General features: G+C 42.3%; 1 protein-coding gene across 1 annotated transcript in view; it reads right to left on the bottom strand.

The window, feature by feature from the left end:
- The window catches only part of SEMA3A (semaphorin 3A), a 192,111-nt gene that overhangs the window by 77,546 nt on the left and 90,396 nt on the right, over positions 1 to 24,169 (bottom strand). Inside the window, exon 4 of the mRNA XM_083440751.1 lies at positions 17,939 to 18,058. Within this exon, the coding sequence (XP_083296877.1) occupies positions 17,939 to 18,058 (120 nt within the window). The remainder of the gene's footprint in view (positions 1 to 17,938; positions 18,059 to 24,169) is intronic.

Below are 24,169 nucleotides of genomic sequence, written 5' to 3'. Positions count from 1 at the left end.
TGGAAATATCTTAATTTTTTTTGCAGGGAAAATGAATTCCCTGCAAAATAAAAGACATTGCAAACTCATCTGAAGGTGAAATCTTCAAATTATGTAGAGTGCACTATCCACAACAAAGGCACCTGGTTCTACAAAGCATCTGGTAAAGATATTTCAGGAAACAATAAAGGTTGACAATTTCAGATCCAGCCCTCAACCCCCTCAACAAGTCTGTCAAGGCTGACTATGTGTCTGTTATTTGAACTGCTGTTTCTATTTCGGATCAAACTTCACTTATTTTTGGTTTGAGGGTTTGTTTGCTTTTCTGCAGTGGTTAAACCAGCTTCAGGTAAGTTTAATAAATAAGCCATTTTCGAGAACTACTATTGTATTTTAAGTGGGTAGCAGGTTTAGTGCCCTCTGGTCATTCTAGCTAGGGGGCACCAACCTCATAATGCAGCCAGGAATCTCTCGAGAGGACCACTTGTGTGGGGAAACACACTTCTCACCCCCAAATCACTTCTGGAGAGCAGAGTAGTTCTGAAGAATAAAATACGGCCCACCTCTACTTTTGGAGGTAGCACTGAGGTCTTATAACCCATTGGTACTGTGCTGGATGCGATTGCTGGGAGCTTGAGATAACTGAAATATATAGACAACCCAAGGAAGCCACAAAATACTGACCCATCCCTCCTGTAGAGAACTCTGCCTGAGAGAACCTCCATTCCCAATGCTTTCTGAGGAAACAGGAATTGACTATGAAATCAGTGTTCATCTCTGATGGAGACACACTCTTTGATTTCAAATGCATTAACTTCACACATTTAATTCCTTCAAAATCACTTCCATGGACACTTATGGTAGCTCAGACTAATTATTTAGATGTCGCACAGTGCTGGAAAAGGCTCTGCACTGTTCCCAGCATTGGTTTCAAAATCTAGTCTTTCAAAATGATTTGAAAGCATCAACAGCTGGAACACCACGGTCTGTTTAGCAACAGGGCACTTTCATATTTTCCCCACCCAACATTTCATATCTCTCCTGTTGCAACTGTTGGCACTGAAGTCTGTGGGAGGAGCAGAAATAGTACGGAAGGCTGAGATGGAGGTTGGAAATAAAAGATAATTCTAACCAAAACATGACAAAGCACTGGATAAGGAAAAGAAAACCATCTGTCTACTCTTGCTCACCTTTGAATATTCTGTTTATTCATGCATACACTGAACACAGAAAGCTGCTTTCTCGCGAGTCGGGCCAGTGGCCCAGCCTGCTCTGTGTGGCCTACTTTGATCTGCATTTTACCACTGAGTTTTCCTCTCCCCCCCCCCCAGACTCATTTTTTTCTTAGCCTTTGAGCATATGCAAATTGGCTTATGAAGTTCCACCTGTGTTTCCTTTCGATTGCAAGCTGCCATTAATTTAAGGCCCCTGCAATATTGTCTGGCTGTCCTCATAATGAGTTTAAAACCACCGGCAAATCATTCACTGTCTCATCTGAGGTCTCTTTGGGGAGAAAGCAAAATTAATTTGCCACTTGGGAATTGTTTAGAAGCTGCTGAGCGATTTAGGAACTCCCCACGACGACACCCTCCTTTCACAAACCTCTTTGAGCTCCATATTAAACCAAAGCTATTCATACATGCTATCAAATGGGGGGGGGGAGAATACCATTGCTATATGACATGTAGCTGCATTTGTTTTCTTTGATCCTACTTACTTCTGCTTTCCCACATTTTACCCCTTGGTTGTTTTTCTCATTTCAAAAATTGAGGATAGTTTTGACACATATGCTGAACTGCCATTGAAATCAATGCGGTGAAAAGGGGTTGTGTCCAGTTTTAGTTGTATTCAGTGTAGACACCATGAAATTAATGGTGGGCTATTAATTTCAATTGAAATTTCAGGACAACTTGGCTGAATACAACCCAAAGTTCACTGGGTTTTTGCAGTGAAGGGAAATTCCCTGTATTGGGAAATTTTTAATGACTAATGTTTTACAATATTTTAGGTGCTGTAAGCCGCACAGAGTGGCTGGAGAAACCCAGCCAGATGGGCAGGGTATAAATAAAATAATAATAATAATAATAAGTTATTAGTTTATTTCATTGTCAATGTTGTTTTGCTTCCTACCCTTGAAGAGTGTAAGCTCCCTTGGGTCTGCTTCCAGGCCTTTGTAACAAGTACTGTACTATGTAGATTCACTGTAACACTGAAACATTAATTTCATCTCTTGCCTCTGGCATTTAACTTTCAGGGATGAAGCATTTTGTTTCTATGTCCTATGACCTGAATTCGGACTTGCCACAATGTGAAAAACATCAATGGAAGCCCTCTAATTTCCTCCTTTGCTTGTATTCCGCCTACCATTTAACTATTGCATCACCTCTATTTAAAACAAGTTCCAAAGATTTCAACGGTGATGCTTATGCTATATGGAAATTCTTGCTTTATTGGAGGAACTGGCAAAATTCTCAGTAGTATTCAATACAGTCAAGATTTCACCACTGAAAAATATATTACTTTGGGTTTCCTTTGAGTCGCTTCTTTCATAAGGCTCTGCTCAGACAAGAGCAAGAGCCCATAAATGCTTTAAATCTCCACAGTCCTGCCTTTCTGACACGATTCAGACATCTGTTTAGAAGTATTTATTATGTCTGACACTTATGGATATATACAGAACTTACAAAAATCATATAAATGGCCTAGCTGATTGCTAAAGGTCAGCCAAATGACTTTTTTTAGATGAGGTAATATATACCATACTATTTAAGCATGCCTTTTCTTTCAGTTTTCATACCCATTGCTGCAATTTGATTTAATGATATTAGAATTCCTTTCCTTCCAGTTCCATCACACGGTCATATACAGACTTTTAAACTGGCAGAACTGTAGAGATGCAAAGTGATGAATGCAGCCCCCCCGCCCAGAAGAAAAATGAAATAAAAAAAGATTATGTCACCTACTTAATTGTTATAATATTAAAGCACCCCACTGTGTTTATTACTGTGCTGGACTCAACTAGGATTACAGGAAGAAGGTTGGTTGCATCCTGGATATCATCTCCAAAAGCAAATAGGAGTTCTGTGATCTCAACACATGCACATTTTATTAATGGAGTGTCACTTTAGTAAGTTGCTTTTGAGGTACCAAAGGTACTCCTCCCGCCCCCTACCCTTTCCTGCAAACCCTTCCAGAGAAATAAATAATTTTTCTAATAAAAGCTGTGAATTCCTTTTACACCCCAAACCACATATTGAATTAGCACATTCTTCTTCACTCCTTCTAATAAAGTTGGTCACTTCAATTTGTCTGTTCTGCTTTTCCCTACACGCCTTGAAGAGCACAAATTAAATGCAGTTTATATTGCGTTAACATACACGGGCTGACTTTACAAGTATTTTCCATGTAAGCAGAGCATTCATTACTTTCCTGTTTTCTTACATATTATGAAGCATTTGCTTTACAACTCTCATGTAGCACCATTCCCACGTGATTGAATCAGCAACTGTGGATTACAAAGAACTCAAGGCTGCTTCTCAAAATGGCAGCTCCATATCAAATTCTACCTTACCCTCCACAATGGCTCCCCCCGAACAATTCTGGGAGCTGTAGTTTGTTAAGGGTGCTGAGAGTTGTTAGGAGAGCTATATTCCCCGCACGGAGACACAATTCTCAGAGTTCCCTGTGAAAAGGGTTTGATTTTTAAACCACGTGCTTGAGAGTCCCATAGACTGCAAGATCATCAAACCTATCCATTGCGTCTACACAGGGCCTGGCTGTTTACCCATTCCTGTTTACTATGCATCCAGTGTGTTCCCTCTCTCGGTTTGGGAAGTGGTGTGTGCAAGACATTAGCCACAATCCATATGTATGGGGTTGGAGGAGACTCTTGAGAGTCCCACGGACTGCAAGAAGATCAAACCTATCCATTCTGAAGGAAATCAGCTCTGAGTGCTCACTGGAAGGACAGATCCTGAAGCTGAGGCTCCAGTACTTTGGCCACCTCATGAGAAGAGAAGATTCCCTGGAAAAGACCCTGATGTTGGGAAAGATGGAGGGCACAAGGAGAAGGGGACAACAGAGGACGAGATGGTTGGACAGTGTTCTCGAAGCTACCAGCATGAGTTTGACCAAACTGCGGGAGGCAGTGGAAGACAGGAGTGCCTGGTGTGCTCTGGTCCAGGGGGTCACGAAGAGTTGGACACAACTAAACGACTCAACAACAACAACAAGGAATTGTAGCTCTGGGTGGGGAAACTCTCAGCACCAATAACAAACCACAGCTCCCAGACTTCTTTGGGGCAAGCTGTGACTATTTAAAGTGGTATTGTAGTGCTTTAAATGTAGGGTACAGATGTGGCCAATGTCTGCTTAAATTACCTCTGGTCCCCCTGCATAATAATTCAAGGTCCGCATTCTTTGGTGCACATTATAAGATCAGGAATACCAACTAGATATCATGGCAGCCATGGGGGGCAAGCAGCAGGAACACTTTTGGCAATGGGGTCATGTTTTTGTGGTGTGTAATACAACCCTTGGCAAATCCATTCAAGAAATGAAAACACGAAACCGCTAGTGAATTAAGAAATTATACAAGCATTTTGTGTTCCCCATGGGTACCTAGACTACTATGTCTAAGCAGTGGCATCTAGTCAAGCAGAAAGCTAAACTTGCAACAAGCCACTCCAGTGGGGGGTGGAGATAATAAAGGACTTATTTGCGGCAGTTGACACATGGTTTGTATTTTAAGTGCAATCACATAACCTTTTTCAAAAAAGCAGTTGCAAGCTTGCTAATAAACAATGGTTGCAGAGGGCTTTGCAAACAGTAAAATACTTCCAGGTTTCAGCGGTGGTGCCATGTTTGCAAAAGTGTGTTTCGGTGGACTTATAAAAAGGTATAGTTATTGAGTAGCAGCTTTGGAAAATAATCAATACCATTTGTCATTAAGGTACAACAACACATTTTCATTTCCTTTTTGCAAAACGTAAAGGAAACCATGCAGAACCATTCATGATTTTAACTAAAAATACCTATGGGAAAGGAAACCCCCAACAGCTCTACAAAGTAAATGCTGAAGCCAGTGCTTTCAATCCTTCCATCAAGTTGGGAAACTTCTAAACACTGCATGTTTCAGGGATGGCTTAGTCTCCAAAGAAGACCTTCAGGGTAGAAGAGCATCTGGTATCTCCTTTAGGAGTTATGTGACCATCTGCTTTACTTTTCTGTGTTTTGTCTAAATCAAACCACCTTAGAGGTATTATTATTATTATTATTATTATTATTATTATTATTATTATTTTCTGGAGGATGCAGGGGGATGCATACCCCTAAACATTTTGTGAATCTACGTTTGGCCTCTTGAGGGGCTGAATTTCAATAAGAGTAGGAAAATGAGAGTACCACTAAACATAAAGGTAAAGGGACCCCTGACCATTAGGTCCAGTCGTGGCTTACTCTAGGGTTGTGGCGCTCATCTTGCTTTATTGGCCGAGGGAGCCGGCGAACAGCTTCCGGGTCATGTGGCCAGCAGGACTAAGCTGCTTCTGGCGAACCAGAGCAGCGCACGGAAACGCCATTTACCTTCCCGCTGGAGCGGTACCTATTTATCTACTTGCACTTTGATGTGCTTTCGAACTGCTAGGTTGGCAGGAGCTGGGACCGAGCAACTGGAGCTCACCCCGTCGTGGGGATTCGAACTGCCGACCTTCTGATCGGCAAGTCCTATGCTCTGTGGTTTAACCCACAGCGCCACCCATTTTAGAAAAAAGCTCTCTCTCTCTCTGCACACACACACACACACACAAACACACAAATGACCTGGCCGACGTGATTTACCCAGGCATAATTCACTGAGCCTCCACACTTGCATGTGGAACAAAATCAGAGAGGATGAAGCGACCAGCCATTCAGAACAATAGGATCCAGTCTGTATCCATTCTAAAGGGTAATGGTGTGGATATTTTGTGATTTTTCCCTTCATAAGCTTGAAGACAGTACAAAGAAGAAGAAAAATCAGTTCACACTTGTGGTGACCCAGTGACCAATCAGGTAAAGCTGGATGGATCCAGCATCTTAGGCAGCTTCCAAGCTAATTTGTAAAAGGGTCCCTAGAGATATCACAAATAGGCCAATGGCAACAGTTTGTTTTTAATTTATTGGGTTTTCCCAAGAAAGGTTATATCTGAATTATGTGGGATTGGGGGAGAAATATGGTCTGGTAGCCTGATGCAAACAGCACTGTGTGACAGGGAGGGGCAGGGTCTTTCTGGAAAGACTTAGGCAGCCTGGTATGTCCTGCAAGCCACCTTGCAGAGAATGTCATACTGAAAATGTCTTTGTTTCATCTATATTATAAAAGCAGCTAAAAGGCATAAATTCCAAACCGTTCCCTTTTACACAATCTTTATGGGCAATACAGTGGTGCCTCGCAAGACGAAAAGAATCCGTTCCACGAGTCTTTTCGTCTTGCGGTTTTTTCGTCTTGCGAAGCAAGCCCATTGACGGAGTAGCGCTATTAGCGCTATTGACATTTTAAGGGCTAAAAACGGCTTTTTAAGGCTTGGGGGATTAGCGGTTTTGCTGCTAAAATGCTTTTAGCAGCTTAGCGATTCAGAAAAAGGGGTTTTGGAGCGGAAAAAACCCAAAAAAAAAATTCGTCAATTTTCGTCTTGCGAAGCGCCTCTGCAGACGGAAAACCCTTTCGTCTTGCGGGTTTTCCGTCTTGCGAGGCATTCGTCTTGCGGGGCACCACTGTACTGCTTTCCCCAGCAATAAATTGGTTTCTACAGACCTGGTAGTTAATTCCATTACATAAACACACAGAAGGCATGGCCTCTAAGGTAACCGTTAAATAGCCAAGTAACCTACAGCTTTTCATTACATACATCATTACTGTGCACTTTATGCCCCAGTGTTCACCACTGGGTGGAAGGTGTCTAATTCCTTTGAGTCCAAGGAGGTTCTCTTGAGGAGCAGGAGAACTGAATGCTCCCAGGACACACCTTGGCTCAGCTGAGGAGCATTTCTTGCTGGCATCAGGGGCAGGTGAGGAATGCACCCCTCAAAAAAACTGTGCCCAGGGCTATGCCCCCGCCCCCAGCCTCACCCATGCAATGCCTCTACCTTGGCTTGTTCTTATCAGCTAAGAAGGGCAAGGGTTGAAAATGCAAGTGGTAGACCAGTGGTAGACCAGGCCCTTTCAGGGCTATGGTAAAAGTTGAATTTGTCTATGGGGTGTGACACTATAGTGGTACCTCGGTTTACATACGCTTCAGGTTACAGACTCCGGTAACCCAGAAATACTACCTCGGGTTAAGAAAGTTGCTTCAGGATAAGAACAGAAATTGCGCGGTGGTGGTGCAGCGGCAGCAGGAGGCCCCATTAGCTAAAGTGGTGCTTCAGGTTAAGAACAGTTTCAGGCTAAGAACGAATTAAGTTCTTAACCCAAGGTACCACTGTACTTGAAACTGATCCAGCAGCATATGTGTTCTAACTGTCACATATATCTTTCCGCAGTGACGTATCTGCCCACAGCAAAGCATCGCCAGGTACCAGTCTCAAGAAGTGTTGCTGCTGTGTTTCTTCTGCGATGGTGACACACGAAGGATGTGCTAGACTGAAACATACTTACTGTCTTCATAGTCCACTTAGACTTGCAGTGGTGTCCAAAGTTTTTCAAACAGGGCAAGAATTGATGAAATGAAGGGCTGTGAGGGCTGACCAAAGTTGTTAACGTTTTCTAGGATTGAAGTTGCTGAGCTTTTTTTCATGATTTTACCCCAAACTTGTTGAGCTTTTCTAGGGTTGAAGTTGCTGACACGCCTGATAAGAGTCTCTGAATTTCGCCAAGGTGAAAAAACTTTGGGGAAACCTCTATCTTTAAGCACATTACAGTCCCCATCAAAGAATTAAACAGACCTAAAGGAATTCCCAGCCAAGACCGTGCCACTGAAAGAGCCAGCAATTTTTATAGCCACCTGGCAATTATATTTTCAAAGCTAAAATAGAACATGTCAGCCACAACGCAAATCCACTATTTCCTTCCACAACTAAATGTTTTAAAAATCTCTTTGACAAGATATTTGTGGGGAGTTATCAACAGAAAGCAGGTGCTTCCTTTAGCTGCACAAATTACATTTGAAATGTGATTTTAAAAATATCAAGGTCAGTCAACCTGCCTTTGTGGCACGATCCTGGAAGTTATATAATGCAGCTTTGGTACAGATAGCCTCAGTTATGTACTTCATAACTTTCTAGAGCCACATTTCTCCCTCTTACTGCCCTAAATCAAAAATCACTTTATCCTATCTCTCTCCAATTCATTTCCGCAATTAAACCTGCCCATGTACTGTATCGTTGTCTTTTCATTAAATGGGTTTTGCCAGATGGTGGGTGGTGTTTGTTTTCTCTGCAGATCAAAGAGTTCAGTCAGGCTTCCCTGCAGTATCCCTAAGGTGTGTGAATGAAACTTTGCATATCTTGTACAAGAACAAGAGTGGGACGATGTTTTCAATTATTTTCCCTGCTCTGAAGCAACAGTGCTGAATTTCTTTGGCTGCTAAAGGAAACTCATGGCCTGTCTACATGAGTGGGTAATATATTTATATTTATACAAAACCTACAATACATAGAGCTACCACCAAATTTGACCTAAAGGAAAAACCAAAGCAAATTTGCAAGGGATGGCGAAAGAAACTCATTCAGCCCACTCTTCCCAGCGGACAATCAGAAGGCAACTCTCAGTCAGATTACACACCCTAATGCAATTATGGGGTGCAATAAATGTGTGTGCGCGCACACACACACACACACACATGTATTTTAAGTAAAAGTACAAAATGTGTGCTTTATGGGTGAATTAATTGAGCGGTATTTTAAAAGTGCTTATTTTATATTAGAAATATGCATTTTATGTAAAATCTGTGTGCAAAATGTAGACAGTTTAGTTGTGGGCTGGTTGTGTGTTCTTTCAAAAATTCCACACAAAATGAGACCAAACTGACTTAGGATTGAGTGCCACTGAGACTGAAATGGGCTCGAATTAGGCAGCCTAATTCATCCCTAAGATATCTGGATTTCTATAGAGGCAAAGAAAATTAAAACTTAAGCAACATTTCTCAGGAGCAATTTCTTTGCCCATGGAAATGTCTTGTACGATATCAGATCATTCGGTATTGTGAAGACTACTCTGACTGGAAGCAGATCTCTGAAGTAACAACTTTCTCAGCCATCCTAACCAAGACTGCTTAACAGGATGTATGGGTCAGCAGGAATTAATGGAATTGGATGGAAACTGTGCAATTGCAAGACAAGCCCTGCAAGTTCAGACACATGTCCCATTTAGCTGACTATCCTGCTTCTCACCCTGGTCAACCAGATGCTTGCCAGAAGCCCCCCAAGTAGAACATTTTTGTTCCCCGTCAACTGGCATTCAGGTACTGCCTCTGATTCTGGTGTAGAATATCATCATGGGGACTAGTAGTCATTGGCTGGTAGCCACTGATAGCTGTATCCTCCATGAATTTGTCTAGCCCCCTCTTAAAGCTGTCTAGCTTGGTGACCATCATCACATTTTGTGGAGACCTTTCACCATCATTTAACTATGTATTCTTATGTTGTTATGCATCACACAGAAGCCATCGCATCATGTCATGGAGTAACCCTGAAGATGCAGCATGAATATTCATTTTCTAGGAGTCAATAACTCTCTATATATCCTAGCTGGCAGGATAAATAATTAACACCTAAATTGCAAATACTGAGAGTGTTTCCAACTCTAGTGGAAAGGATGATGAGAATCCAGACTACTAAATTCTACAGCAAAACAAATAAGCGACATCTCTGGTGTGAGAGAGAAATATTGAAGTATGAGGAGAGTGCTTCTTTCTCCTCTCTTGGTTACTATGGTGCATAAAAGAAATAAAGCAACTGGGAGGGAAATAATTGCACTTGCAAGGAGCAGTACTGTCTGGGGTGGAAGAGTTTCAGAGAACAGCAAAGAGCTGTTATCTTCAGCACCAAGGGCTTCCACCATGAAGCTCTTATTGTCTGCCATCTTCTACTCTGGGAGGGCAGTGAAGCAAGGACTCACACAACTATGGCATCATGTGTGGTCAAATGATAATAATAAAGTATCTAACCCACTGGAAGTGTGGGTCCTGACACATGAATTTGCTTTCATGGCAGCGCCTCCTCCTCCTCCTCCCTTTTCCTCTTCATCAGCCTGAACAAAAGTTTTCCCACAGTTCTGGAGCTTGTTTCTTTGAACCTAATGAGTATGTTGACTGCCTTCACTTTCTCATTCATGAAAGCCATTCAGCTGTGGCATCCTGTATACAACTTGTAGTTGCAATCAACAAGCATTTCTGAGCACCGCAGAGGTGCAGTGTAATATACATTAAGGAAACAATGGCAGCAGCCAAAGAATTCTGGTGCAGAGACCCCATTCATTGAAAAGAAATATTATCTTACTTGACACTCACTTTTTGTTCCACTGCATTGTACTGAAAGGAGTGTCTATCTGATCTTGAGCGTCACTTTAGTCCTAAATGTGATTCTAGTGCATATTTTGCTTGTACAGATATTGCGTTTTGCAATCTTGAATAAATTCGTGTCTATATTATTCATAGCTTGATTCGACCCACCACCAGCAGGAAACAAATTATATCGTTGTTCCAGCGCTAGGACCCAATTAACCACACACACTGTAGGAAAACAAGGCTATTGTTTGTGGAGGGGATAACCGGTCCATAAGTCCCCTGTATATGGGGCAACTTTGCCCAGCGGTGTGGTGGCTCAGAGTGCAGTGAGGAGGTGGGCTCTTGTCTTCCCACAGTGGTCTGGTTAGATCCTGTGGGGCTGGGATTGTCCTGTGGGATCTCACAAAAGGGAGGCGTGGGGAGGTCTTCTCTAAAAGGTCACAGGAGTTTAGGGCTATGTTGGCCCTGCTGTTTTGGCCCTACTTGGTTGCTCACTCACACTGTGCTCTGTCCACTCCACTCCCTGCAAACTGTTTGTCTCCTTTTGACCTTCTGGGTGGTCTGCACAAGCGACATTCAAAGTGACTCCAGCCACCAGCACCAAACAACGGCGCTTCAGTTCCAGCAGCCTTGATCCTGCTACAGTCACATCCAGCCTTGGCAAAAGTGAAAACCAGCGAGCTCTGGTTGCCTATCATTGATGGCGCAGCAACTGTTCCAGCACAAACCATTAGTTTGTGGGTATCAACTGCAAACTCCCATGTTATTTTAGCCTTCCTAGATGCACATTGTTCTTGTCTCCCTAAATACATTTCAAGTCATACTTCAGTCTCTGCCAAAATACTGCTTGTCGAGGGAAAACGATTTCGGTGTTTTCACATTTTTTTTCTGCTTAATAAACTTTCGCTTTCTAACCATAGCAACTGGGGTTTGGCATTTAAATGGACAGGCTCTGAATGTTGAGCTTTACTGTAATTGTGGGAGAGGGAGGGAGGGAATAAATAAATCTCAATTTGGAAGGTTAAACAGAAGCAACTGTAATGAATGGAGAGTGTTACAATAATTTTAAAAGGGAAACCTTTTCTGCTAGCTATAATTATGACTAGAGCTGTAAATATAATGCCATGAAGCTGCTTTTCCTTTGAAAGCATCATCTCATCTTGGAACTGTTTAAATTACCTGTTTGCTGAAATGATTAGAGAGTGCCCCAATAAATGCCATGTACAAGTACCATAATGGAGAGAAAGCAGGTTAGCCTGCCCCTAAATGAACCTAGAGTAAAATTTAAACCATAATTTGAGCAAATACACAAGCCAGAAGCTGGAGCCTTATCTATATTGCTGCACTCATACTGATGGCACTTTGCAGATTTACATCAGATGAGCACAATAGCTCTATAATCTACATTATCTGATAATGCATGAAACATGAATATGAGCTGATAACACTTCACTTGCTCTCCATTGTAGGACTGAAACCCTTTTGTGTGGATTCCACGCTCCTGCCTTGCTCCATCATCACTGCAAACTATAAGAGAGTTCAAAAAAGCTCAGAGGAAGATGCCAATTTATCCTTTTTAGGGAAATGTATTCTGGCTTTCCTCTAATAGGAAAGCACTGGAAACACCTACCGCGCAGTGCAAAACATGGCCAAATGTTGAGAGCTGTACAATACATTTTGCACAAGGAAAACCAGAAAACCAAAGAGGTTACAGGTGGTAATATCACAAAACTTCAGAGGCAATAAATTTAGTTTTATGTTGTACATAAAACTTGAGCTTTTTTTTTCTTTTAAAAAATTGATCAGGGAAGAGAAATTAGCCGCAACACAGCTGGAAACAAATGAAAGAAGCTTAAACAAATTGACCAGGCTACCACAGGTCAGTTGAAAGGTAATAATATTACTACAACATTACATTTTAGTGTGATGTTAATGAAGCATTAACTTCACATCATCAGAGAATGTGGCAAAGAAGTAAAAAAAAAAAAGCCAGAAATTCATCTAGATTCTGGATAGCGCTAAATCGTGACCTCCCTAAAAGAGGGCAGTGAGAACTTGGAGACTGACCTCCTGGTTGTGGGTGGGTCTATTGGATTGCCACAACACCCGATTGGTAGGTCCCTCGTTGCTGGGTTTAATCTGGCCAATGGGGTGCAGTCTAAATGAATTGAGGGACCTATATAAGCCCTTGCATGTGTCCCAGACTTCCTTTTTCAGCACGTGCACCGGAACACTTGCCCAGCTCTCCCTAATTTTAGGGCATTTTGTGCTTGACCTTGCTATGCCATCATGGTCTCACCATCCCTATGTGAAGGGTATTCCGTTAAAGGAATCCAGGGACCTAACTTGGTTTGCACAAACCTGCATGGATCACCCAAGCATCCACTGTACATTAACATAGTTACATCATTAAGCTGCAGTTTGTGATTATTGCATTCTTACGTGTTTTGGAGCCTTGTAAACTGCCTTGCAGGGGCAGGACACTTTGATAGTTGGGTGAACACCCTTTCAAATAAACAAACAAATACAGCGCTAGCCTAGGCATGTTTACTCTGAAGTAAGCCCCAGTGTGGTCAGTATAGCACAGCCCCATGTAAATGTGCATGTGATTGTTGCAACCTTAATCTAAAATTAAGTGATTAAACACAACAGCTGTGGAAAGAAAGGACCCTTCCAACCAAAACAGTCTTAATCGCTCTTGCCACACATAATGTACAGAAAGGAGAGAGTTGGAGAGAGTATGGATAATGATATATAGTTCCATTTGACAGTATGTGCCTGGTGGAAAAAATTATGCTAGCTTCTCTTCTCTAATCTCTCTTTCCATAAATTGTTGATCAAGTGCCTATGTGTGTGTGTGTGTGGGGGGGTGATCTTGCATGCTTATAAAACTGTAAAAGTGAATGATCTCATATTTGCCATCTATCTGCAGACAGTCTTCTTGGCAGATATACAATAATTGACTGACATGCATCTTACGGTACTAAGCTAATTAATACGTCTACCAATTCCCAAATGGGACTCAGGGGTAAAAAATCTGTTTAATGGAGTAAGCAGTGATTGTGTGTGTGTTGTGTGTGTGGTCCAGAGACAACTGATAATTGACAAAAATACATGTTGAAATAAATCTCTCAAGAGTATAACAAGAACCTGCTCTATAAAACTGTATGCCTGGAAGAAAGAGCATTTAAAAATTAATAGATGTTTTAATATGGAAGGGGGGGGGAGATATTCATAGTCCTTAAATCATCGCTGGAGGAATATGTTAATTTTTTCTACAAGATGGAAATCTGATTTTTTAAAACGATTAAGTGTAGCATCATTCACTTGAATAATGATGTCTTTATTTTTTGTAGCAGTCTGCAGACTTAAATGTCAAATTCATGAGGTGGCCTCTGAGTAAATGCATTTTTTTCTCAGGGGGGAAAAAACATAGGCAAATCTGTTTTATGGATTTGAAATGTCCTTGGAAGCATAACTGGACAAGTTACTTCACGAACAAAAGTAAAACATCTTTTTATATCGAACATTTGTTAATATAATACAATCACACTGTATATTAGAAAAAACCTCAAAGAGAAAATGAAGTGATGGGAGAAACTCCAAGTATTCCTGAGCATGTGAAAGTTTAAATCCACAAATAAGTAAAGGTAACCATGCAGACCCATAAGGAAAATTTTAAAAAAAAGAACCCAACACTTTAGGGGAACGTCTTTTACAAGACCTACTATGTTCCGAATGACCTAATAAATATATTCCCTTAATATAGATTGTGGAATTTTAATGCTGCTGTTGTTTTAACAGAATGTGATTGGATCAGATTGGATCAGTCAAGTAAAACATAGAGAGCTGAGCATCTAGTCTTCCACCTATGAGCTGGTGTTGTGCATCCATGGGGTAGGGAACATTGAAACAAATACCGTATTTTTCGCTCTATGAGACGCACCAGACCACAAGACGCACCTAGTTTTTGGAGGAGGAAAACAAGAAAAAAAAATATTCTGAATCTCAGAAGCCAGAACAGCAAGAGGGATCGCTGCGCAGTGAAAGCAGCAATCCCTCTTGCTGTTCTGGCTTCTGGGATAGCTGCGCAGCCTGCATTCGCTCCATAAGACGCACACACATTTTCCCTTACTTTTTATGAGGGAAAAAGTGAGTCTTATAGAGCAAAAAAATATGGTATGTGGGTCTCCTGTCTCCCCCAAGCAGGGGCAACCAGTCCTTACTGACAGGAGCACTCAGTTATTATTATTTATTGAAGATCAATGCCACCCGTCATCTGAGAATCACAGGGTGGTTCACAATATAAAAACACAAACATGCATAACACAGGAACAAGCAAAAATAATACCCACCCACCCCTCCCAGTTTAAAAGGCCATGGGTTGTTTAATCAGACAAAGGCCTGGGAGAAGATGAATGTTTTCACCTAGCACCTAAAGATATGTACCAACGGCATCAGGCAAGCCTCCCTGGGGAGGGCATCCCACAAATGGAGAGCCACTCATGTTGCCACCCTCCAGACCTCATGTGGAAGAGGTGCACAAAGAAGCGCTTCAGCTGATGATCGCAGGGTCAGGTCGTTTCATCTCACGAAAGGTGGTCCTTGAGATCTTGCAGTCCTGAGCCATTTAATGCTTTGTGGGTCAAAACCAGCACTTTGAATTGCACCTGGAAATTATGTGGCAGCCAGTGCAATCCAGCCAGGACTAGCACCATATGCTTGACCCGTTGCACGTGGGATTCTTTTTTAGCGATCATTTGCCAATTACTTGGAAGTACTGTACGGAATGGGACGTGGGTGGCACTGTGGGTTAAACCACAGAGCCTAGGACTTGCCAATCAGAAGGTTGGCGGTTCGAATCCCCGCGACGGGGTGAGCTCCCGTTACTCAGTCCCTGCTCCTGCCAACCTAGCAGTTCAAAAGCACGTCAAAGTGCAAGTAGATAAATAGGTACTGCTCTGGCGGGAAGGTAAACGGCGTTTCTGTGTGCTGTTCTGGTTCGCCAGAAGCGGCTTAGTCATGCTGGCCACATGACCCGGAAGCTGTATGCCAGCTCCCTCAGCCAATAAAGCGAGATGAGCGCCGCAACCCCAGAGTCGGCCACGACTGGACCTAATGGTCAGGGGTCCCTTTACCTTTACTGTCTGGAATGGGACTTACTCCTGAGTGGACCTGTGTATTATTGTACTACCGGTGCATTTTTTAAATTAACTGCTACCCTGCTTGTAAATTCTTCTTGTTTCATTGCTGGGACTTGTGTTGTATTTTAAACCCCTTGTGATCCTTCTTGATGCTGAAGGGTACAATATAAATGATACCATCAAATAAGATGGAAAGACTTTAGCTCAGTGAAGAGTCAAGGCTAGTCAGCTTCCTCTGTTTCTAATACACGCATAGTTTTAGGATGCCAAAGAGCTATTCATGAAGCCCAGCATCTGTGCCTATCAGTCTAGCTGAATGGGGTTGCTCAGCTTCACCCCAGGTAGGTCTGTAGGTCATCAAAACAGCTTTTCCTGTTTTGGGATGTGGCCCTTATTTCCAAGGGCTTCTTTTAATACAGGACATCCTGTCCCCTCCCTCCCTGGGCAAATTCAGGAAGCTATAGGTCCCTGCTTTCCACAGAACACATGCAATTAGATTTATTCAAAACCCTGCTTATTCAGCTGAAAAGGCTCCCAGAGTGGGTCAAAACAAAAACAAGGCAGTTCTCAGGACGTAACATAAAAGGGAAAAGGGATGGGATAGTTGGAGAGAAAAAGAAGAAGCAGGCACCAATTCTTAATGTTACTTTCCTTTTAATGACCAGCTGAGAGCCTGATGGAATGGCTCTGCTAAATGCTTAAAAAGAGCATGAAATCAGCTGATCACTTAGCAGAGTCAGTGCTTCCCTTCCCTTCCTCTGCAGCTTCATGGAAAACTGTGGGTAGTCCCTGACAGTTGATGAAGAGCCAAAGACTGCCGGTGTCTCAGTAAAGCCCATGCCATAGTCCGGCTTTCCTTCCGTTGGTCAATCTAGCCAACTATGGTCTAGCAGCAGCTCACTGAGCCTTGCTATCTGAGGTCTGGAGGCTGCAGGAACTTAATCTGGGGCCTTTTTCAGGCACAACACGTGCCGCTGCCCCACACCATAACTGCAAAGTGGGGTGGGGTGCAAGTGTAGTGTGATGGTTAGACTAGGACCTGGGAGACCATGGAGCTCATTGGGTGACCTTGGACCAGTCCCCTCTTGGTTATGGAGAATACTTGAAGAGGGGGCAGAACCATGGATGCCCCCTTGAGCTCCTTGGATAAAAGTTGGGCAAGAAATGCAATAAATGTCACAAATAAATAATTGTAAGCTAACAAGTGAGCCTTTGGTTTCCATTGGCTTCCTACGCCAGTGTGGTGTAGTGGTTAAGAGTGGTAGATTTGTAATCTGGGGAACTGGGTTCATGTCCCCGCTCCTCCACATGCAGCTGCTGGGTGACCTTGGGCTAGTCACACTTCTTTGAAGTCTCTCAGCCCCACTCACCTCACAGAGTGTTTGTTGTGGGGGAGGAAGGGAAAGGAGAACGTTAGCCGCTTTGAGACTCCTTCGGGTAGTGATAAAGTGGGATATCAAATCCAAACTCTTCTTCTTCTTCCTTCATTGGTTAACTTCACTACTGGGGAGCTACACATACACAGAAACACATCCCATAATCTGTGCTTGGTGTTATGTAGGTTTGAGCTGCAACTGACGCTGAGGGCAGCCGAGAAAGAAGTGGCAGAATCTGCCCAATACTCTCCTGCGGGAAACCCAGTGAAATCTGTGGGAATTGTGCAAGAGCGCTGCTCTCATGCCTGAAAGTTCCAGGGTTGGGTGTGTGCACTTAGAACGGAGCAAATGAAACAAGCCAGGCCTCATTTGACTCGACAAAAACCATCTCCAGATAAATATGAAAACTGGGAAATGCACGTATGTGGCATGCTCTGTACACTCCAGATGGGGAGAAAAGAGCCGTGGTGTCAAACTCCACAGACTGGGAGGCGGCTCTTAAGGGGAAAACTGGCACCAGAACAAAGGTGCTGATAATAGGACATGCTTAGATAGCTACCTATCAGTCATGAGCAGAAACGGAAACGTGAGCAGCTGGCCTTGGAAACCACAGAGGCTATGCTAAATGTATTTAATCATGAAGAAAGTCAGAAAATGGCTTATGGGTGTGATCTACCAGCTAAGGGTTTTTAAGGCCCACTGGTTTCATTGGGAGGTTAGAACACATGCTTAAAATGAGGCTTGGAGATGCTTAACTCCAATTGCAGCAGGCCCTACATTTTTGAATTACGATATAGCTTTACCAGGACTGAAAGAAAAAGCTTCACTGCCATCCACAGACCCATCAGTATTTCAGCCACTGGAGACAGTGACAAAGATGGAATGCAGCTTTGGAAGAAATCGAACTCATGACTGATTCAATGAAAATTTAAGTTGGTGCATTTAGATGCAGACTTACCTCAGGATGACCTCCAACTTCGATGTATGTGCACACGGGATGGAAAGCCCCAGTTCCACAGACATACAAATGAGTTTGGTTATAAGCCTTAAGCACCTTGACGAAGTTAGCACATTCTTTCTACAAAGGGCAGAAAAGGAGCATAAAATAAGTCAGCATAAATATTGAATCCTCTCTTTGTCGCAGGCATGCTACATAACAATGTCTGCAGCTACTCACCGTTGCTTTCTCATTTTAAACCTTCCAAGGCTCAATGTGGCTTTCCAACTGAACATACATAATAATAATACACAGTCTGATACAACAGTTTCACAAGCAGTGGCAAGAAAGGCTACAGTGCCTGTGCAGAAGCCATAGGCCTTTCAGAAAAGGTGAGCTTCACATCCTTGCCAAAAGGCCATGTGGGCAGAACATCTTCCAACCTCAAGGAGGTGCAGCAATTGCAGTATAAAGTCTCTGCTGCTCAGGCGATGTGTCCTTCATGCCGAATGTGGACAGCAGCTGGGCGCAAGTGTGCTTTGAAGAAGCAAAAAGCGACATAAAATGATGGCTAGTTCGGGATATGAGGGAAACAAACTACTGCCCACATTTCTGTAAGTTTAAAACAATTTCATAATGGAACCAGTGAGGGTTGGGAAAGGAGGTGAAGTCTCTCCTCAAAAGACCTCACGGCTCCATCTCCTCCTGGCACTTCTTGTACATCTGTGGAAACTAATTGCCAGTTTGGAAGCCAACCCCCTGCCCCCTAGGCAACCGTCTCCTGAATTTCCTTCAGTTTCCCTCATCTGCAACATCTCAGCATTTGATGAGAATTTGGGAAGCCTGTCAAGCACAGTGAATCTGTCAGGGCAGGTGAGATGAAGCCTAGCAGGGGGGCTTCGGGCTATTTCACAAGCAAGCTATAAACAACCCTATCCAAATGAAATAATAATGCTCCCCTTTGAAGTACGCTGGTCCTAAGATAAGAAGTGAAAGCATTCATATCTATTTTTTTTCAGCTTTTCTTCTGAAAAATAAAATAAACATTGTGATGACATATCGGGATGAAAAGATTGTTCCCTACTTTGAGCAGTGGATAGGAGTTCGTCAGGGTTTTTGCCCATTCTTGTTACCTAAGATCTTTTGAACTAGATATAATGTTAGGATCTTCCACATGCAAAATATGGACTCAGCCACCAAGATATGGCCTCCCACCTTTTGAAAAAGTCACAAAGGAAGAAGCTGGTCTGCTTATTGCTAGACTGCCTTTGGAATTCTTAGATACCGATTTGCAGACCAGTTGCATTTCCAAAGCTACAATGAAGTCAAGGAGACTACAAGCAGTGTTAAGCGGTATGTGAATTGTCCCCTTAGGCTAAATTCTTCCATCAATTACTTCGGATTTACACAGTGCTGCTCTATTAATGTCAACAGAGTTTGTCCAAATTAATGCTAATATAACTGACAGCAAAATATGTATCCCACTCTCTCTTTTTAATTTGTCTCTCATCTACAACGCATCGTATTTTTAACGATGGATTATAGAAATAAAAGAGCTAATGAAACACTAGGAGGGGCTACTAAGAGCAATAAACCTTCAACTATAAAATAAATTTATTTACCATTGAAAGTTTCCATTCCAGTTGCAATGGCTAAAATAGCTTTCCTGTGTTTTACAGCTGTTTTAAAAGAGCCTTTAAGCTCCATTACAGCCGTATACAGCCACAGCAGATTAGTTTCCTTTATATATTTTATGCAACTGGGGGAAAAAGTGAGTGAAAGAGGATATTAAACCACAAAAACGACATAAAATTGATGGCAAAGATTTCATCTCCACTGAGGGAAAGAGTTCAAAGTGAATTTTTTCCACTTTCTGTTTGATTCAGCAAAACATACTGGGTGATATTCATTGTTAGTCAGACTCCTAGTAGTAGATCTGCTTATTTCAATGGGACTCACTCCCAGGTAAATTGCATTAGGGTGGCCACCTAATTCTCATTCTTTGCTTTTCTGGGCCTGTCAGGTCCTATGAATTATTACTTTGATGTCAGTTTGTTGAATGGAGTTTTTTCCCTATAAAATACACACAGGAGCTCAACCTTAGTCATGATGAACATTGGCTGCATTGTGTCTATTGCTGACATTCTCATAGGCTGGGATCAGACTATAGTTTCCCTCATATTGTCCCTGCACGTGGGGGAGACAAATATCATCACATGCAGCCCACCATGTGTCTTCTGATCTGCCTCTGGCACCCCATTTGTCTGTGCATGAGTGTAAATTGCTCATATCCCAAGTACAGTGGTACCTCAGGTTAGGAACTTACCATAATTCGTTCTGGAGGTCTGTGCTTAACCTGAAACTGTTCTTAACCAGAAGCACCACTTTAGGTAATGGGGCCTCCAGCTGCTGCTGTGCCGCCACCACATGATTTCTGTTCTCATCCTGAAGCAAAGTTCTTAACCCGAGGTACTATTTCTAGATTAGCGGAGTCTGTAACCTGAAGCGTCTGTAACCTTTAGGTACCACTGTATCTTATCCGAAACAAGCTACCTGTCTTCCCAGTTTCCAGCCAGGTGAACCTATCTACAACACCACCATCTTATCAAGGTTTGACTGTGGTTTTTTGGCTCTCATCTAGCCTGTCACCATCTCCAGACATCAGTCGAGTACATCTATACCCCATCTTGGTTCAGACAGAATGGAAAGAAAAAGCTGTGTCTGCCGCAAACAAAATAAAAAAAAATTCCTTCCAGTAGCACCTTAGAGACCAGCTAAGTTTGTTATCAGTATGAGCTTTCATGTGCTTGCACACTTCTTCAGATACCCAGTGACACCCAGTGTCACTCCAGCTGGACACCATGGTTAATGAATTGAAACCCACCAAAATATCAAGAGGAAATCAACACAGTAGTATTACCCATGTCTCTCACCTGCTTACATATTAAAATATGCATTTAATCATTTGCCAGTCTGATATCCCAGAGAGGCAGTCATTTTAGTCTATAGCAGCAAAGACTGCAGTGACTTGAGGACCTTCACAATTAATTGTAGCATAAAGTTTTCTGCACTAGGGCCTACTTCAACCATTGTATAATCCTCTAATCTACAGTCCACAAAATCTTATGACACAATAAAACAATTTATTGTTAAGATGCGATAAAATTGTTTGTTGTCTCAGACTAGAACGACACCCGGACTTGACCTTCTCTTCCAATTTGAAAGTCACCATTTGAGAGATAGGACCGTGATGTCTGTTGTAGAAGATGCTCTACCTACCGCAGCCCACCTCCTTTCCGTGTCTCTACGGGACAGGTTCTAACATTGGTTGCCACCCAAACAGCCATACTCCATTGGAAACCGGAAACGCCAATAAAAACTGTATTGGGCCCCATAGATGCAGGCTGTCATAAAGCCTAATTAAATTTGCATTTGTGAAAAGATTGCCAAATGGTATAGGAAAGCCTCCCTGTGGGCTTTGTTATGACATAGCCAAGACTGAAATACTCTGCCAATTTTATTAGGCCTCTCCCCTTCACTCCACAGAGCGATGGTATGATGGTATTCAGACATGTCTTAGCTGTGAAACTTGGCAAACAGGGTTATTCTGGAAACGGGTGACAAAGTATGCCGACTTCAGTGCAAAGCAGTTCCTCCCGCTATTCTGGCTCTGAGCCTGGAATGACTTAGCCGTCTTCAAAATGGGCTTGTCCAACTTGGCAGCAGCTCACTGTTGCTGCCTTACCCTCCAGCCGACAGGATATTTGTTCTTTAATGGGGGAGCCAATGCTAACAATACAGAGTAGTTAAAGCTTGTGTGATCTTGGTGTAAGATGCTGGCAAATGCAGCAAAGGCTTTGTGCCTGTGTGTGCGCACACACACATACACACACAAGTGCTCTCTCTCTCTAAATATAACAGATGGGAAAATAAGGAAGCACATAATTTTGAAGTGCATGAACGCTTATTCCTGATCTACACAAATCCCTCAACAAACGGGACACTGTTCCTAGGCTATGCCACTTTCAAATTGCAAGTGGAAATCAAATGATTAAATGCACCCCCCCCCCCATATAAAATGATCTCTGAAATAGAAAAAGATATATGTCTGGGAGAAGAGTTCTAACCTAGCCTTATATTATATAATCATTTTTATATAGTATAATTATATTATATTATATTATATTATATTATATTATATTAATATTAATATTTTTATTGTTTTTATTATTTTATTTTATTTTAATTTCTCAGAGGAACATTTGCACATGTAACTCCACACCAGTAATGATCTTTTGTCTAGCTACAATTGGGAGGTTGCTTGTCAATGGAAAAATAGTGCACTGCACGTCTGTAGTGCTTTCCTTGAACACTCTGCATGCATTGTCTCATCTGCTATTATTTTTATAGACCTGGAGATGAATCTTTGTGTGTCGTGAAGCATGGGTTTGATCCAGCCAAAGTTAAGGACTTTTAGTTCCATTACTTTCAGTGGGCGAGACCTAAGCAGGGATCACATCACAACACCCTTTCTACAGAAGGTGAACAAGGGCTGATAGTGGCTTGTCAAATGTCCCCAGGAGGAGTGAGAATCTGAATGCCACTATCCCATGTCCAATCAAAGTTATTCATCCAAAGGGCGTCATTTGCTCTATTAGGAAGAGTGTGAAAAGGTGCTGACTGCAGTGGAGATTGTTTTCATCATATATTTCCATTATTATTATTATTATTATTATTATTATTATTATTATTAACAACAGTACATTTACTTTGTGCTTCTTTTGGCCATGATCCAAACACACACAGATGCTTCAGAAGTGTCCAGAAGTTGCCCTGCTGCTTTCATCACCCATCCACCCAGGTCCCATTACGTTTAAGGCATGTGAGGAGCTTGTAGAATGGAGATGTTAGATTAAAAATATCCATTGACATCAGAAAGATTTCTCATGACAACAGGGTTCCCATTATGACACCATCTGAGAATCAGTAATGCCAGAAAGTGAGGAGGAATTAAAAAACCTTTTATTGAGGGTGAAAGAGGAGAGCGCAAAATATGGTCTAAAGCTCAACATCAAAAAAACGAAGATCATGGCCACTGGTCCCATCACCTCCTGGCAAATAGAAGGGGAAGAAATGGAGGTAGTGAGAGATTTTACTTTCTTGGGCTCCATGATCACGGCAGATGGTGACAGCAGCCACCAAATAAAAAGATGCCTGCTTCTTGGGAGAAAAGCAATGACAAACCTAGACAGCATCTTAAAAAGCAGAGACATCAACTTGCCAACAAAGGTCCGTAAGGTTAAAGCTATGGTTTTCGCAGTAGGGATGTATGGAAGTGAGAGCTGGACCATAAAGAAGGCTGATCGCCGAAGAATTGATGCTTTTGAATTGTGGTGCTGGAGGAGACTCTTGACAGTCCCATGGACTGCAAGAAGATCAAACCTATACATTCTTAGGGAAATCTACCCCAAGTGCTCAATGGAATGACAGATCCTGAAGCTGAGACTCCAGTACTTTGGCCACCTCATGTGAAGAGAAGACTCCCTGGAAAAGACCCTGATGTTGGGAAAGATGGAGGGCACAAGGAGAAGGGGACGACAGAAGACGAGATGGTTGGACAGTGTTTTCGAAGCTACAAACATGAATCTGACCAAACTGCGGGTGGCAGTGGAAGACAGGAGTGCCTGCCGTGCTCTGGTCCATGGGGTCACGAAGAGTCGGACACGACTGAACGACTAAACAACAACAACAACAACAAATGTCCAATGTTAACATGAGTCTCTTCTGGCTTCATCAGGCCATCCTTCTGCACTCTTATTCTGCCAATTTCTTAGTTTCAGATAAAGTTCCAAAGTTCTCTAGAGAGAACAAGAACCACCCTAAACCAAAGAATGAAGTGTTAGCACTGAAGTTTCTTGCCAACAGTCACCACTTGAAAATTCGTATGTCTTTCTCGGCAACAAAATCTCTCTATTTATTATTAAGCGGCTCTCAATATTTGTGTATCAAACAGATAGAAGGGATTATATACACAGCCTGAGCAAACAATGAAAAGGTATATAAAATAAAAACTTAGGAGCCAAGCACAGAAGGATTAAAAAAAACAAAACACAAAAGGTACATAATGCTGATTACGTTATATTACACAGATTTCTCCCCCTAGACGATTACAAAAATAAAGTCCACCCATCTGTCCAAACACCTGCAATGTATATGGAAAATTAAATAAAACAGAACTAGGTGTTTTCACTA

The sequence above is a fragment of the Podarcis tiliguerta genome, assembly GCF_965153285.1.
Source record: "Podarcis tiliguerta genome assembly, chromosome: 5".
Classification (NCBI taxonomy): Eukaryota; Metazoa; Chordata; class Lepidosauria; order Squamata; family Lacertidae; genus Podarcis; species Podarcis tiliguerta.
This window is presented reverse-complemented; position numbering and strand designations above follow the sequence as displayed.